Genomic DNA, 18496 nt, shown 5'->3' with positions numbered 1-18496 from the left:
CACAAAAATGGGCACTGGGAGGAAGGATGAAAAATACTTTGTAATATATGGATCAGATTTAAGAAACAAGAAATAGAAAGCTTGTAGATTACTCAGGAACCCCACACTTAGCTTCCCCAGAAAATTGGGAAATAGCAAAGATTTCAATCTACCCGCATCACTACCATTTTTGTGCTCAAGTCACTAAGCATCAACGTATTTTTGACTTCGCTGAGGGGAAACCACAAAATATTTTATCTCCTTGACAAGTATAGAAAAATGACGGCTAAGAGCAACACTAGTTTAGAAATACAAACTCATTTGTAAAACACTGAAAAGGAAAATAGTCGACTATTCTGAACAGTGACTGCTTTTACAACAAAGAAGCAAAGTCTACAGATAACTTGGCATCAGACCCAAATGAGCCATATCCTCCCAAGAGCATTTAATAGATGAAACCAACAAAAAACCAAATAGACAGAAAGTGGAGCAAATTTATCACTGTTTCTATGGTGATCTATTTTCATCATCAGTGAGAGGAACCATCACCATTTGGACCCTAGCACTTCAGTCCTTGATGTGGTATCCAAAGTAGTAGAAATGGCATTTAGGGAATGATGATTGGACCAGACCAAATTCACCTTGAGGAAGTCCATCTTAGAGACCACAGAATCTTGAAGGCATTGAGATATTGCTTTACAGGATAACCCAAGAAGAGGGGAAGATAATAAAAGATTGGGGAGTAGGGTATGGAATCTTGATGTTAATTCCCCAAAAGACAACTAAGAAAACATCCATAACTACTCACCCATATGCATACTTTTCTCATTTTCATTCAAGATCTATGTAATTAGCAAAGGTATCCTTAGTGTAAATAGTAGGAAAGAGGGAAGCTTTTGCAAACAAATCTCCAAATAATTACTAATCTTTTGGGGATCATTGTGCCATTTATTGTTTGATGCTGGAGATGCAAAAATTAAAAATCCCTTTTTGTATAGGGTTTTCTCTCTATCTGACAGCAGAGAACACAAGATTCCATTATGTTTGTTGATTATCAGAAGAGGAGAAAAAATTCATTTGGATGGACAGAAAGATCCATAATCTAAAAGGATATTCCTCAACCTATATAAATTGAGGTTGTAAAAGATGGTAAATACAACTAGAAAGATCACTTTGTTCGGTGACCCTGTGATTGGTAACATCAAGAAAGATATGGAATAAAGAGATCCCTAGAGGTTCACCATCATCCTAGAGGACGTTTTGTGCAAGTTGCAGATGAAAGAGATTCCCTCCAGATGATGAGGAGCTTATAAGTATTTTTGTTTGAAGAGGATGTTGTACCGATTGCATCAAGCCCCCAAGATGTTACAGGACCTTATCAGGGAGATACATCATTATTCAAGAGATTGGCCTAATGATCCATATGCAGAAAACTGAAAGGAAAATGTCTGTTGGCCAGACTATATATAGCATACAGTTAAGTGACTGGCGCATCAAGTTATTATATATTTCAGGTAAACAGTACACATTCAGTAAGTTGGGTCCATGATTAAATAAGAAAACAAGCTGGATTACATTTAAGAAACTTTGCAATACTTTTCATGATACCAATCTGTTTTCTTCAAAGACCCTTCTTTTCAATACATTCTCCCTGTGAACTCTGTGGTTTTGAATTTTTTATTTTTTACATTCACTGAGAAAACAGTTATAGGTAGTCCAAAGGGTTTTGAGAGAATGCATAGAAAACTTAAGCAATGCTTTTTGTTTTCTTTCTCGTTTTTTTTTTTTCCTTTTTTGATCTGATTTTTCTTGTGCAGCATAATTGTGGAAATATTTATAGAAGAAGTGCACATGTTTAAAAAACAAAAAGCTTAAGCAAGTGATAGCATTTTTCTAATGTGACCTACATTCAGGTGGTGATTATAATAAGAGATATTGAAGAAATATATCATCAGAAAAGGAGGAACAAGGGCAAGGAAGGGATAACATAATCAGAGGGCTCCTCTGATATCCCTAAGATGGAAAAGGACCTAGAGGAATACAGCACATTGAGTGGAGCTTCTGTGGAAAATTGATGGAACATCATGGGAGGAGAAGATTTGGATGGGTTGCATTTGCTCCAGTGGAGGAGATTGTCAGACCATAGATCTGTTTGAACTAAGAGTACATCAAGAAAGGAGATGATTCTGCTATTGAGTTAGTATTGTGTTTGTTTCTGGGTATCACACATTTTTTGGAAAGACGTTGACCAATTGGAGCTCATCCACAAGAGGATAACTTCATTGATGATTATTCTGGATACCAGGCAAGTAAAGGTTCAGTTGAAGGAAAAGGGGATTTTTACCATGGAGAAGAGAAAACTGGAAGATGGACACAAATGGCTCTCTTCAAATATCCAGTGTTTTTATGTGGAGGGTAGATTGGCTTTGTCTTGTGTATCTCTTAAGGGCAGAATTTAAAAGTATTGAGTAGAGAATGCAGAAAGGCAATATTCAATTTAACATAAGGAGAACCTTCTTAACAATTAGAGTTATCCTAGAATGAAATGAGTTGCTTTAGAAAATAGTGAGTTCTCTATTATTAGACATTTTAAACGAAGCCTTAAATCACCTGAGTTCTCCTTCAACATTGAGATTCCAAGGCCCTAGCTTTTCTTCAGCCTCTGTAGAAATGTTAAATCTCAAGTCTGGGTGGAAAGCAGCTGACTTTTAATAACTATTTGGCAAACTGATGCCAAGTGAAACAAGTAGAACCAGGAAAACATTGTACATGGTAATGGCAAGATTATTCAATGACTGACTATGACAAACTTGGTTCTTCTCAGTGTTTGGTGATCCAAGACAATCCCAATAAACTTTGGATAGAAAATGCCATCTGCATCCAGAAAGAGAACTATGGAGAATCACTATAAATCAACATATGCTATGTTCACTTTTTTACTTTTTCTTCTGTTTTTTTTTTTTTTCCTCTCATGGGTTTTCCCTTTTGTTCTGATTTTTCTCTCTCAATATGACTCATAAAGAAATGTATATTTTTAAAAATTAATGGACATGTTCAATCAGGGGAAAAAAAGAGAGAACAATGGGGAAAAAAAGTTTTAAAACGTATGGTCATGGACAAATCATTTCATGTCTTTCCTTGTCTGTCTAAATTTATGATCCTATGATACTTATTGAAGTTTTGAGGGAAGGGTAGTTGATATGGTAAGCTACCTTATAATGGTAAGCAATTACATTTCGGTAGTGCATCCCTCACAGGAGTCCTGTGAGGCACTCAATATTGGGTTTCAGAGAGGGGAATAGTAAGTTTTCAATACTAATAATTGGCTAAACATGAGCTTGAGTCCATGTCCTCTCTCCATTCATTCTTCTGCACCATGCTGCCTTTCATGGAAGCCTTCATGAACCACCATCATGAATCACCATCGTTCCTTAGAATGTCAAGAAAGAAATGTAATAGTAACAAAAGGAACACTTTTTATACTCCCAGACTCTAGCAAAAGACTTGACCCTAGTATGTGGGTCAAGACAGTATCTGTCTTTATACTGGTGTTTACAATTTGGGGATATTTGAATTATATGGTGGCTGGGTTTTGGGGGGCCCTCTTAGAGGGTGATCTCCCTGGGTCCCTGGAGGCCTTCCCCAGTGACTGAGCCCTTCTCCCTCTTGAATGTTTCTTTCCAGGTGAGCACCCAGCTCTATAGCAACAAAGAGAAACAGCAATTGGCCAACCTCATTAATATCATGTTGGCTTATAATCTCACCTACCACCAGGAGCGGACCCCTGATGGGATGTATACGTATAAGCTGGACCCGTAAGTCTCAGTAATGCTTGTGATGATGCTAATTGCTCGCATCTGTGACATTTTATGTATGCAAAAAGGGTGGATTCCATTATTGGAGGCAATTTCTCATTGTGGCTACTAAGGCAGATCAGCAACTTCTCTATGCTTTATAGTCTTAGAGAATGACCTGGAACCCCAAGGGAGTAAGTGACTAGGGTTATCCATTATAAATTATTGAATCCAGATCTTCCTAACTTCAAGGATCAAAACTATTTCCTTTTCCACCAGTGCAATTCTTTTGTTTCTCCCTTCAGATTTATACGCTACAAAATTTTTCCCTGACAAGTTATGCTAATAAGCATTATTATCTAGTTTGTAGCTGAGAAAGCTGCAATTCAGGTGTAAAATAGCTTAATAGTGCTTATAGCTCTGGCACATAAGTGCTTAATAAATGTGTATTAATTGACTGGCTGAATATCAATCAGTCAAAAAACCCAAGCCTCTTAACTCTCACTTGGAGTGGTTTGCCATTTCCTTCTTCAGTTCATTTTACAGATGAGGAAACTGAGGCAAATGGTTACGTGACCTGCCCAGTCATATAGTTAGTATGTGGTTGAGGCCAGATTTGAATTCAGGAAGATGAGTTTTCCTGACTACAGGCCTGGAACTCCCTCTAACCACTGTGCCACCTGGCTGTGCCCATCTTGAGAGTTGGGTATAACCAAACTAATGTGGTTGGTGAGTATGGGTAAAGTGGGAAGAAGAATTATGTGATCAGAGACCGCTTAGGATATAAAGAGGAGGTTCAGGCTATATTTAAATGAATGGGGAAAATTAACCATTAAAGAGGATGTGATTGGAGATAGTAGAGAGAGCTCTGTGGTACATGAAGATAATGGAATATTATTGTTCTGTAAAAAATGATGAACAAGCTGATTTTAGAAAGGCCTGGAAAAATTTTCATGAACTGATGCTGAGCAAAGCAAGCAGAACCAGGAATATGTTCTGTAAATAACAGCAAGAATATGCGATGATCAACTATGAAAGGGTTGGTTCTTCTCAGTGTAATTCAAAGCAATCTCAATAGATTTTGGACACAAAATGCTATCTGCATCTAGAAAAAGAACTATGGAGCCTGAATGTAAATCAACACATGCTGTGTTCACTTCTTTTTTCTGTTTTTATTCTCTCCCATAGTTTTTCCCTTTTACTCTGATTTTTCTCTCCCAACATGATTCATAAAGCAAAGTATGTGTTTAAAAAATTTTTTTTTTTTTAAAGAGGGAGGGAGGGAGAAAATTTAGAACTCAAATTTTTAAATATATATATATATATTATAAGTTGTTTCTAAATGTAAGTGGGAAAAAAAGAAAACATTTTTTTAAAAGTAGAAAGAGCTCTGGGCTCATGCTCCAGCTCTGCTTTTAATGCTATGTCTGATCTTAAGCACTTACATCTTCTTTCTGACTTCCATTTTGTTTTTGGGAAGAATTGAATGGAAAATAGAATACTGCTCCTGGAGTTAGGAAGATCTGAATTCAAATTCAACTTCATATACTTAGTAGTTGTGTGACTCTGGGCAAGTCATTTAATCCAAGTTTCCTTAAAAAAAAAAAAAAAGAATGATGGATTCTTAACTAATAGACTACAGTGGGGGTTGGAATCAGGCACTTTTTTGAAAGATTGTTTGTTTTTGACTGAACCTATGATTTCATTACTGTAGGGAGTTCCTAGTGAGGGACTTTCTCTGTCAATTCAAACCAGTACCTTTTTTATAATATAAAGTCTTTAAGAGAGATTTGGGGTACTAAGGGGTTAATTGACTAGCCCACAGCCAGACTCTGCCAGGATATGGCGGCAGGGGCAGGACCATGAGAAGCCTGTTTTCTATCCACTTGGCAACGCTGCCTCTCTATTCTAATTTTTAAATCTTTTTGGGTTTGGTTCCTTGCCCTATGAGAAGTCATGTGAGAAATTTTCATTGTGCCTGTAAATTATCACATTGAGAACTTCCCAGAGACCAACAATCCAGAATATAGATTTTTTGCATGCTATTTTAAAAAATTGTTTTTAGAAGCCCAAATATCTTGTTGGCATTCTGCCTAGGATTTAGAAGCATTTACCTAGTTCCTTTTTTTCACTGTCCTTAAAATGAAGTAGGAATTAACGGGGAGTCTCTCCTCATGTCCAGAGGGCTCAGGACACTAAAGGAAGAGAGATTTGGCTGTGTCCAGTGCCCATGGGCTCACTCATGATTGAGCAAGGCTCATAGAGTAATGAGCTTTTCTGCCATGTCCTCTTGTCAGGTCAGAAGGTCAAAGACTTCTGGCACTCCATGGTGGGAAGCAGATGGCCAACTAAGCCCCAGCATCCCATTTATCTTCATTCACATGGGTTTTAAACACATCTCATTGCCTTATGCCTTCCCCCTTGAGCTAATCTCCTTATTCCTGTACTCAGTCTTTAATTCCAGAGACTCCCTCTGTCTGTCTTGCTTCTCAATTTCCTAGAAAAAAGATCCCTTCTCCTTTTCATTTCCTTCCCTTTTCCCAACTACAATGTCTTTCCCTTCTTTTCTTTCCCCTTCTTTTCTGGCTACTGAATTCTAATCCTCCCTATCCTTCAACATCCCTAAAAACACATAATCTCAGAGCTGGAAGGAGCATTAGAGATCATTGTGGGCCAGTTCTCTCATTTATAACTGTCTTCTGGAAGGGTGAAATGTCTTGACCATTAGCATATACTGAAGTGATGGCAGAACCAGTACTAGAACCCATAACTGTTAACTATGCAATATTCTTTCCCCTCTATCATGTACCCCTAAAATCTCATGGGACTTTGAACCTTTTGGCTCTGCAAAGTCAAAGGCAAGGAGTCAAAGGGGAAACAAAATAGTCCCCAAGAGTGTATTTGGGTCAGAACTCCCTGAAGGGAAATAGTACCTTATCTTGGCTAATTGATCCTATTCTATATAATTCTAATTGATCCTATAATTCTAGAGTCTTTGCATGGAAAGAGACCTTTGGAGGTCATATGATCTAATTCTCCCATTTTACATTGAGCAAACTGAGCTTTGCAAATGTTAGAATGAGGATTTGAATCCAGTGCTCCTGACTCCAAGTCTGGCTTTCTTTCAACCATATCACATTCAGTTTCTTAAATTTTAAAGACTTAGAAAAGCAGTGACAATTAGAGACTTAGGGGAGGGGAAGCTTTTCATTTGGGCAGACAGGAGAAAGAGAGAAGAGCTGTTAGTCAGAAAAGCATTCTGATCTGATTTTGCCATGGACAGAACATAGTCACCTCAAAAATGACTCTTCCAAGCTATGCTTTTGGAGTGAATTCTTTTTTCCAAATCCCTCCACCCTGGATTCCACTAAGGGGCTTAGTGACAATTCCCACCGGAAAGGTGATTGGCTCTTGGGGCTAGGAGCTTTCCGGTTTGGAGTGGGTGGTGGGGGTGACCCACATTGTCATTGAAATCTAGGAATCTGCCTTCCTAAAAGTCACCCATTCAGGCTCAGAGCTCCAACTACCCACCTCAAGTCTAGACAAGTGTCTGTGGAACTGGCCATGCTAAAGCTTTTTCAGGTGGAGAGTACAGAGCTTTAAGTAATAGAATTATGCTTTTCTCTTCCTAGTGAAGGGGTTTTGGGGGTGGCAGCAGCCAAGAACTGTGTGCAGAAGTTGGGGAGCTGATACCAGGGACTACTGCTGTCCCTTTTCTCTAGACGCTGACTGAGGAGCCGCTGGCACTATACCCCAAATGTTCCAGGCCCGGTGCCATGAAACCCTGTTCATCACTGACTGGGGTATGCCTCTGGCTGTTGCCCTGATCCTTCTGGGCCTGATCTACCTCTGTATCTATCTTCCTGCCATCCTGCAGCATCACTCGGCTGTAGTTATGGAGACAGCCCAGAATGTCACGGAGGAACTCCCTGCTGGAGCCCTGGGATTTGCCAGGGAGTAGAGGGTACTCTGTCCCTCTCCAGGCACGGGCCAGTAAGGGAGGAAGGGTGAGTGGCCTGGAACTCCATCCAGTTACAGGAGTCCATCTGGAGGATGCTCCAGCAGCCATGTGAGTGAATAACCCTGTTTCAGTTCCTACTTCACTTTGGAAAGAGTGCCTGGTTGTTAGGACTAATTAGGATGCTGAATGACCTTTTCAAAGTGCTTACATAGTCAGGCTTTGTTCCTTCAGACCACACTAATCAGGAGTGGGTGATCATTCAGACAGAGCAGGACTAAATGGTATCTTTGCAATTTTATCTCTGAAAAAAGGGTGTGCTAAGGTTTTGCAGGGGTGAATGTTGAAAACTATCTTTGCAGTGTATTTTGAAAATAAAAAATTATTATTAAAATTTTTTTAAAAGAGAGAAGATACTTCCACTCCTCCCCTCCCCCCCAAAAAGGATGTACTGGGCAAGTTAATAGAACAAATCAGATCATAGGGATGTGTTTTAAAAATACTTTAGGGAACAAGCTTTTCAGATACCTTTGCAACCAAATGCTGTATTCATTATAAACTTTATTTATCAAAACAAGGCTGGCAGGATCTCTTCCATCTCTTCTTCCTTTTCTCCTCTATTATATCCTTTTTTCAGATACCTTCCTTTTTCCTTTTCCTTCTCTTTCCCTTTTTTTCTTTTCCATCTCTGCTTCCCTTCCTTTCCTTTTTCCTTCCCATCTTCCCTTCATTCCTTTAGCCAGCCTCCCCATTTCTATTCAGACATCTCTGTCTTTCCTCCTCTATCCTTGCCCTTTATCTATCTACCCACGTAGTCCATACCTTCCCTCTTACTATCTGTAAGCTGTGTATAAATGCTGGCAAAACTGGGCAGTTTCCAACCTGTGTAGACACAGAAGGTACACTCTAGCTGTATCTTCCAGCATAACTTTGGTATCTCTCCTCAAGGCTGATTAGGAAGTTCCAAGAAAAAAGAAAAACAAAAGCCTGATTCTGGGTCTGGTTCTGGCTCTCTCACAAATTATTCATTGCAACCCTGAAACTGTTTCTGGGAATGTTTGTAAGGGCTCTATTTTTCAATTGCACGGGCACCATGATGTGTTATTTAGGCTGCATGGATGTGGTTGTGTATGCTGATGTGCATATTTTAAAAACAGCTCATTCGCAAACTAGCCATTGAAGTCTGCCCCCAAGTACAAAGAGAAGTTTTACTCTGAGGCTTCAAATAATGAGGTTAATTTTTCTAAACTCTTCTTTGGTTGGGAAACAGTTACTTTCAGAAGCATCCTTATACTTACTACATCAGTGCAGGTCCATCCTCCTTCCACGGATGCACATCCATGCCTTAGCGTGCTGGGTCCAAAGCCAAAAGCACCCCCTGGCAGCAATCTTCTGGAAATTTGAGCTTTTCTTAGAGATGAGTCTCTAAATCCAGTTAGTCTGGTCCTCAAACATTAAACTTCCACACCACACCGTAGCCCGTGTACACTGAATGCCTCCAATAAGGGAGCTCTCACCAGAGCTATCATTCTGAGGGTGGAACTGAAGTTCAGTAATCATCCATTCTGTTCTGGGAACAAAGTAAAAAGTTAAAGAGATCCTACCCTCCAGAATCTTACCTTCTACTCAGGGGACGTGACTTGTATGCAAATAACTAAATACAAGATTTTTGAAGAGGGAGAGAGTGAGCCCTTTAAATAATAGATTATGGCTTTCTCTTCCCAGCCAAGAATTGTGTGCAAAAGTTGGGGAACAAATAAGTAAATACAAGATAATTTGAGGAGAGAAAGAATAAGCCCTTTGAGTAATAGAATTATGGTTTTCTCTTCCCAGTGAAAGAGTATTAGAGATGGCAACAGCCAAGAACTGTGTGTAAAAGTTGGGGAGCAAATAAGTAAATACAAGATAATTTGAGGAGAGAGAGAATAAGCCCTTTGAGTAATGGAATTATGGTTTTCTCTTCCCAGGGAAACGGTAACAGCCAAGAATTGTGTGTAAGAGTTGGGGAACTGATACCTGGGGCTACCACTGTCCCTTTTCTTGAGAGGAAAAAATTGCTTTCTTCTTTATATACATGTATTTCTAGCACCTAGCATGGTGCCTGGTACAGAATAATTAGTTACTCACCAAATCCTTATGGATTCACAGAGGAAATGGTATGTGAACTGAGCCACAAGGAGAAAAGTATTGAGAGATGGAGCTGAGAAAAAAACGTGGCCTGTTGAATTCAGGGGACAATTAGTCCAGTTTAGCTGGGGCTAGCAGCAGATGGGCCGCCCACAGTCAGTTGGGTCTTAGTTCTGCTTTCCCCTGTCTTATTCCCTTCCTTTCTCCCCAAACCATCAGGAATATAGAGGAAGTCTGCCGATTCCCCGATCTCCCTGCCCGCAAGCAGCTGACCTATCAGACTAAGCAGCTCATTGCTCGGGAAATTGATCTGGAGAAGATGAGGCGAGCAGAAGCTTCCATTCAGGCTCGGTACGGTGGCCCGGTGAGTAGGCTGGACTCCATGAACCTTGAGTCTGTCCTCCATGGAAGGGGAGAGGACACTTGTATTGGCCAGGGTGGAAGAATGGAGATGGGGATCTCCCTCCAGTGCTCCATGGGCAGCACTATCCTGATGTCCCAGCTTGTTTTGTCTGAGTGCAGTTAATTTGAAAGGATGCCCCAAATTTGAGCGTTTTCATTTCAAGCCCTGCAGACCACCATTCTGGTTTTCTGGGAGTGCACTGGGTAATTCTGGGAAATGAAGCCCCCGTCCCTGCCCCCCCCCCCAGACCATTGCATTGGGACAGATTTTCAATACCAAAATCAAGGACTAACCTTCAGGGAAGGTGGAGCCAAGATAGCCCGGGCCTTAAAATTATTCAGAGATCATCTAATCTATTCCCCATTAGAGTCTGAATCCCTCCTGTAACAGCTCCAACAGTCATCCAGCCTCTCCTGGAAAACTTTTGGTAAGGTTGGGTGCAATTTTACAAGTGATTTACAAAATTGTAAAAAATTATAAAAATGCAGCTTTGGCAAGGATGGAATCTCACCATCTCCCACCAGTTCTTATTATCAATATATTCCTTTTTCTTGAACCAAAATATGCTTACCCGTACTTTCATCATCTGTGCCCCCTCAATATCAATCCCAACCCTCTTTGTAAAGCCAAGCCTTTCCTTGTGTACAGTGTCTGGCACACAGTAAGCGTCTAATAAGTGCTTGCTGATTGACTGACATCCAATTCCCCATGATCGCCCTCCAGATATTGGAAGACAGTTCCCATGTTTCCCTAATATCTTTTCCATCCTGAAAGCTTCCCTAGTTCCTTCAGCCTTATTTGTCAATCCTGTATTTATTTGTCAGTGATCTTCCTGAGATGTGATTTCTCAATATAATACTTAAAGGTGGTATCTGACTCTAGCAGGTCACTGCCCCCATTCCTTTTTTAACTACCATATCATATTGATCCTCCAACCTTACCTTTCTCCCACCCCCAGCCCTCTTTATAATCACAGAATGTCCATCCGAGCCCTGTGGTGAGGGTTCCAGGTAAGCAGTCAGACTCCTAGAGCCCAGCAGGTTGTCCTGGGGGTGCACACCTAAGGCGGATTAGAAATTACTTAATTTATCCTCCTCCTTGGATTTCTTTTTCCTTTCCTCTTTAATGACTCACAGCAGAAACCTCCCTGGTGCATCCAAGGCCAGGATAATTAGTCCTTCCGAGGCAGCATAAGAGCACGCTTGTCAGCAGAAACCAGCATGGAAGGCTGCCAGGGTAAAGCCCCAAGGAATTTTTGTTTGCATCATGTCTTTGGGGAGACATGGGGGCCGCCTCGGCCTGTTGTCCTCGGGGGTTGGCCCGAGTGCAACGATGGGTTTAAAGCTCTCCATCTCGAATCGTCAGATTGCAAGAGATTAACTGGACCATGCAATTGGCAAGATATTAGCCTAAGGAAGACAAGGCTAAAAAGAATGCCTGTTGTTCCCCAGCTAAATAAGAAACAACTTTTAGCTCTCACAGGGTGGAAGAGTAACGTGGTAAAGCAGCAGATAGGGCCCCAGTTTGGGAGCTAGAAAACTTGGATTCTGGTCCTAGCTCTTTTCCTTTGACCTTAGATGAAACTATTCTCTCGTCATTCATTTCCTCATTTGTAAAATTGCAGGGATGGACGAAGTGATCTCTAAAGCACCTTCCAGCTCTGATGTTCCGTAATTCTAGGAGCTAAACTCCTGATGCTTCTGTTTAATGGTGCATCAATTTAACTGGCAGCTATTGTCCTCCATGGGGAGTTATTAATGCACCCAAGCAAATAGGCAACTTAGAGAGGTAGTTTTAATGTTTATATTTATTGTTTTGTATCTAAGATTAATGAAGTGGATTTTGTTTTTTTTTTTTTTAAACACATGGTTGGTATGCTCGGAGTCCCTAAAGAAGGCAGCTACATAAACAGCCTATTAAACTAAGAATCAATGTAGGTACAGTGCATTAATTTGCTGATCCTTGATGGGCATTAAGTAAGACCATTTACCATCCCAGAAATATAGGATATCTAGAACTAGGCACCATGATCAAGATGGGCACAGCTATCATGTCTTTTCTTCTCTGGGTTAAACATTCCCACTCTTTCCTGAACATCAGAGCCAGTTATCTTCTCCCTCAGTTTACTAGATTTGAATGGTTGCTGATGCTTTTTGGTCCTTTCTATGTCCTTTTTTGGAACCTGGAACACATTATGAGCTTTGTAGAAAAGTACACCACATTTTTTTCCCTTTTGGTTTGACTTTTCTTGCATAACATGACAAATACGTAAATATGTTTAAAGAATTTCACATATTTAATCTATATCAAATTGCTTGCTGTCTTGGGTGGGGGGGATAAGGGAAGAAGAAAGAAAAATTTATTTATTTATTATTAATTTTTATAATTATAACATTTTTTGACAGTACATATGCATAGGTAATTTTTTTTTTTTTTTTACAACATTATCCTTTGTACTCCCTTCTGTTCTGAATTTTTTCCCTCCTTCCCTCCACCCCCTCCCCTAGATGGCAGGCATTCCCATACATATTAAATATCTTATAGTATATCCTAGGTACAATATATATGTACAGAACCAGAAAGAAAAATTTAGAGCACAAAGTCTTGCAGAAATGAAGATTGAAAATTATGTTTACATATGTTTGGAAAAAATCAAATACTATTTAAAAAAAAAAAAAAAAGAATGCAGTAGATTCTGCCACAGTCCAAATAATAATAAGTACACTATAGTCTAAGCTCCTGGACTGGTAAATCAAGTCAACGTGACCTTACACAAATCTCTGCCTTGTGGACCTGAGAGTTTACATTACTAAATTATGACTATTGAACAGAATAATCAGGAAGCTCTAAAAGTATATACTTCCTTTTCTTTTCTTTTCTTTTCTTTTTTTTTCCCCTGAGGCTGGGGTTAAGTGACTTGCCCAGGGTCACATAGCTAGGAAGTGTTAAGTGTCTGAGACCAGATTTGAACTCGGGTCCTCCTGAATTCAGGTCTGGTGCTCTATCCACTGCGCCACCTAGCTGCCCCAGTATATACTTCTTAAGTTGGGAATGGGGGAAAGCAACAGGAAAGCATTCCCAACAGTTAATATCCTTGGGTACCCATTAGATTATTTCATATTAAGGGTCCAAGACTAGGCCCTTCTTTCCCAGGATTGATGATTTGGTAGCACACACTGTGTCCATTTTAATCCCCTCCATGTAGAGGTAGGGAAATAAAACACTGACCCCAATAACTGTTCTGCACAGTAGATCTTGATTTGGGATAACCTGACCTGCCAGGCCCTAGCCTTTTTTGGACTTGAGGTTTTTCTAATTATAAAAGAAGGGGATTGGCCAGATCTCCAGGTCCCCTTGCTATCTCTGTGTACTTCAATGATCTCCTTCCCATTTATGAGGTTCCATTTTGCTTTGAAGCTGCTTGTGTAGACCTTGTATCTGCCTTTCTGATTCTATTCCATTATTCTCTCTCAAGTACAGTATCATGGAGAATTGGAAAATGTTTCATGTGGTCTTCCTCCTTTAGCTGTTATACCTCCTGAATATAGTGCTTGAAAGTGTGTTAATGCTATACAGTCTGGTTGTCCCATATGGAAGTCTCATTTCCCCTGCCAGCCCCAGGAACTCACTTTCATTCAATTCACGGACTCCTTGTTAGTGGTATAGTTATAATAGATAGAGAGTTGTCAGAAAGGCCTGGATTCCAATCCTGCTTTTGATTGTGATTACACGTTGTGGTTATGTGTCTCCCTACTTTATATATATGCTCAGTGTCTCTCCACTTTAACTCACCCCAAGTCTCTAAGATTTAATTATTATAAATTACAGAGAAGTTGTTGTTCTACATTGGTAGAAGAAATTACAGATTATGGAGATTATTACAAATTACAGAAAAGTTGTTGGTCTACATTGGTAGGAGAAATTACAAATTACAGAGAAGTTGTTGGTCTACGTTGGTAAGAGAAATTACAAATTATGGAGATTACTGCAAATTACAGAGAAGTTGTTGGTCTATGTTGGTAGGAGAAATTACAAATTATGATTATTACAAATTACAGAAAAGTTGTTGGTAGGAGAAATTACAAATTATGGAGATTATTACAAATTGTAGAGAAGTTTTTGGTCTGCATTGGTAGAAGACATTTCTTGTCAGAAATTCCTACACCTATGAAATCATACACCCAGGTTACCATTACCTAATTTTGGGGGGGCACCTACTGTGTACAGAGGACCATTTGGTACAAGAAGAGATATAAGTGTTTCTGTTTCTATCCTGTAGACATTCAGAGTATAAACTTTTCTATTACACAAAAGTTTTCTGAACACTGATTGGCTGGTCATCAGGAAATGGAACCAGAATCCCAAGCCTCAGACCCTAAGTCTCCATTGGTAACCCAAAATGTGCATCCCCTGGTGCAGCAGAATCCTTAAGAGGGCCCTTAGTAGTGCTTGGTGATGGGGATTTGGGAGTTGTCTGTGAAGTGAGTGGTCAAGCTTCAGGATGTTCCTAAAATCTCTCTCATTCTATGTTTCTCCTCCCTCTAACAGACAGAAGAGGAAAGCCCTTTGGTGATAGAGAACCCTCAGGTTAGCAGTGGGGAGAAAGGAACACCTGTTGCTCCCATCCGGAACCACGAGCAGCGTCTAGAGCACATCATGAAAAGAAAAACTATTTTTGATGAGAAGGTGAGTTTGGGAGATAGACCATGACTTTGCTGGGGGACCATGATTGAATTCTTACCCGTCTCTGGGTCTGTTTTTTCCTCTATAAAATGGAAATTGTGATACTTCAAAAATATCTAACATTTAAAAAAAAAAAAAAAAAAAAAAAAAAAAGATCTAGCATTTAGATAACGTTCACTAAGTTCCAGGTTCTGCCAAATGACTTGGTTGTCTTAACTATCCTGGGAGGTAATGTTATTTTTAATTCTTATTTTATAGAGGAAGAAATGGGCAGACAGTAACTTGCTCAGATCACACAGCTAATTAGTGTCTGAGACTAGATTTGAACTCAGGCCCCCACTTGCCTGCTGAATCTCTCTACCTGGATTGTCTTGGATACCCCATCTCAAATCCAATATGTCCGTCACTGAACTTGATAACATTCCCAATTTTTTTCCTATTTTTGTCAGGAGCACCATTCTTTCAGTCACACAGATTCTCTAAGAGTCATTCTAGGATCATTTCTACTTTCTCTTCTCCCCCTCCCCACCCCTTTTCTAATCAGTTGTCAAGTCTCATCAATCTCACTTCCTCAGCATCTCTCCCAACAATCACTATAGACTAGGCCATCATCATATCTTACCTGGACTGATGTAATGGCATCCCAAGGCCTTCTACATCCCTCCTCTCCATCCACCTTTTACTTGGATGCCAAATTGATCCTAAAGTGTGAGCCTAGTCACATCACTCCCCAACTTGAAAAGCATCCCTTCTCCCTGTTGCCTTTAGGTTAGGAGGCAGGCTCTTAACTTAAAACAATTTACAAGGCTGATGACACTTTGGTGTTGTCTGTATGCGACATTCCACTATCAGCAAGGCTGTCCCTCATACCAGGAAGGCTCTCCCTTCACCCCAACTCTTGGAAATGCTTAATTCCTTTCCTGATCAACTCAGAAATCATGTACTTCAGAGACTTCTGCTGTTTGATTAATATACTCACCCCAATCACCCTTCTATCCCATTACCCCCATCACTTTATATATATATATATATATATATATATATATATATATATTTTTTTTTTTTTTTTTAATCCTGCATTCACATTCCTCTGAACATGTTAAATCCTCACCAATAGAATATCAAGTCTTTGGGGGCATAAACTGCATTACCTTTGCATTTGTATACAAATTCAAAATTTGAATGTAAACTAAGGAATTTAGACTTCATCCTTCATTCAGTGGGGAGCCATTGAAGGTTTTTTACCTGGATAGAGACATAATCAAAGCTGTTTCCTTGATTTTGGACAAGGGCTGTAAAAATTCCTTAAGCTTAAGGCATATCCTGGAGCTATTCTTCTTGCTTTGGGTTGTTAGAAGACTGATTTTTATTTGTGTCAAACACTCTGGATCCTAATCCTGCTTCAGCATAGATGCCTGAGTGGAGGACCTATCCCTAGTCCAGGAGGAAGGCTAGACTTGGGGCCAGAACATGGTTCAGGGCCTCTGGAGAAGAACAGGACTTTAATTGTGTCCAGAAAGAGAATCATGGGAACTGAATATGGATCACAACATAGTATTTTCATCTTTTTTGTTGTTTGTTTGCTTTTTTTTTTCTTTCTCATCCCCCCCCCTTTTTTTTTTTGATGTGATTTTCCTTAGGCAGCATGATAAATGTAGAAATATGTTTAGAAGAATTGCACATAATTTAACCTGTATTAGATTACTTGCTGTCTAGGGGAGGGGAAAAGAGTGGGAGGAAGGGAGAAAATTTTGAAATATCAAGTTTTGCAAGGGTGGATGTTGAAAATTTTCTTTGCATATTTTGGAAAAGGCTATTATTTAAAAAAAAAAAAAGTAATAAACTACCAGGTATTCTAACACTTTAAAAAAGGGGGGGAGGGCTTTTTGTTTTGTTTTGTTTTTTTAAAGGAAGAAAGAAAAGAGCAGAGCTTCCCACTGAATCATCTACCTAGATGGAAGAATTTCTACCTTGTAGGAAGTGAGGGCTTAGTGTACTGTTAGTAAGGGACTCCATCAGTCACCATTTTTCCTTTCCTGAGGAGAGGGGCTGGAGAGAGTAGAGGTGAGGGGATTTGCAAAGGATCCCCCCTACACCAAGAAATGAGGGACTTCATCCTTTTGATTTTGCAGCCTTACTAGGCTGCATTCTTACTAAATGAACAAGAGGGCAGCTATAGAAGAGCAGCAGCCTTAGAGTCAAGAGGACCTGAGTTCAAATACAGCTTCAGACACTTACTAGCTATGTGACTCTGGACAAGTTACTTAACCCAGATTGCCCACACCACACACACACACCAAAAAACAAATAGAGAATGAACAGATGAGCTTAGAGGGATTATACCCACCAGAAAAGAGAACAACCTTTCTAGAAATATTATTGGTCTTGGGATTTTGAGTGTCTTGCTTAAGGTCACATAGCCAGTAAATGTCAAATGTCTAAGGCTGGATTTGAACTCAGATCCTTGTGAGTCTATTGCTCTTGGGATTTTGTTGCCCTGAATTCTCCTGGGCTCTTAATCCCAGAACTGTGTGGACTAAGTGGTATAATAAAAGGATAACAATAATATGATGAAGCAGGGGAGGGGGGGAGCATTTATTAAGCACCTACTATGTGCTAGGTTTACAAATGATTGGAATATTAATTAATAATAATTAACAGATGTTAAGATCATTTGCCAGGCCTGTGAAAACTAGAACCTAATCACTTCTCAGCTTCCCTTGTGGTATGAGGTTTGATGACAGAGATGGAAGGAAACCCTTGGGCAGCTGTAAAGTACAGGAGATATGAAGGATGGGATTGCTGTTAAAAATGAGAGGGCCTTGATAGATCAAAGCCCATCTGCCCTGCCTGCAGTACCCTCTTGTATCTCCGGGCCCAGATCAGGATGATAATCATGAGCTTATATTTGGGTCGTGAGCCGTGATTATAAAGCGCTTTCACCTCACTGTCTCATTTAATCCTGAGAGGTGGACTGCACCGGTGTGATCCTTCCCCATTTTACAGAAATGGAAACTGAGGCCCAAGTAAAGAAACCTGCTCAAGTCCCAAGGGTGACCTCAGCCTGCTCTTTGTTCCCTTCCCCAAAGACAATGGTAGAGGGAAAGCAGGGAGGGGGCACCTGGCTAACAGATGTTGCCTTTGATTCCTTTAGGCAGAACACAGTTAATCTCTGCTGGGCTAGGGAGGGAGGGGATCATTTGGAGGGGATGAGGGGGAATAGACAGACACATACACACTCATTGATTTAATCTCCCCCAAGCAGAATTCTATCCCAGGATATAAGATTTAAAAATTTCAGGCTTACACAAAAGATGTTATTCTTGATTTGGGGCATTAGAGTAGGAGGGGCTATGTTATATGTATGAAAATTAAAAGGGTGGGCAAAGGGGGAGAAGAGAAAAGGATTTAAAGGGTGACTTTCAGGAATGGGGAGAGAGACTCTTTAATCCCTAGAGAAATGAATTTGCCTTCAGACCATTTGTTCACTTAGGCAGCTGGGAGGATAATGATATTAAAGTCAGTTCTCTTTGGTTGGTCTGGATGGGTTTT

General features: G+C 40.0%; 1 protein-coding gene across 1 annotated transcript in view; it reads left to right on the top strand.

The window, feature by feature from the left end:
• The window catches only part of CHTF18 (chromosome transmission fidelity factor 18), a 54973-nt gene that overhangs the window by 35106 nt on the left and 1371 nt on the right, over positions 1–18496 (top strand). Inside the window, 3 exon segments of the mRNA XM_074279724.1 lie at positions 3664–3794; positions 10078–10222; positions 14810–14947. Coding sequence (XP_074135825.1) covers positions 3664–3794; positions 10078–10222; positions 14810–14947 — 414 coding nt within the window.

The sequence above is a fragment of the Sminthopsis crassicaudata genome, chromosome 1 (assembly GCF_048593235.1).
Source record: "Sminthopsis crassicaudata isolate SCR6 chromosome 1, ASM4859323v1, whole genome shotgun sequence".
Taxonomy (NCBI): Eukaryota; Metazoa; Chordata; class Mammalia; order Dasyuromorphia; family Dasyuridae; genus Sminthopsis; species Sminthopsis crassicaudata.
This window is presented reverse-complemented; position numbering and strand designations above follow the sequence as displayed.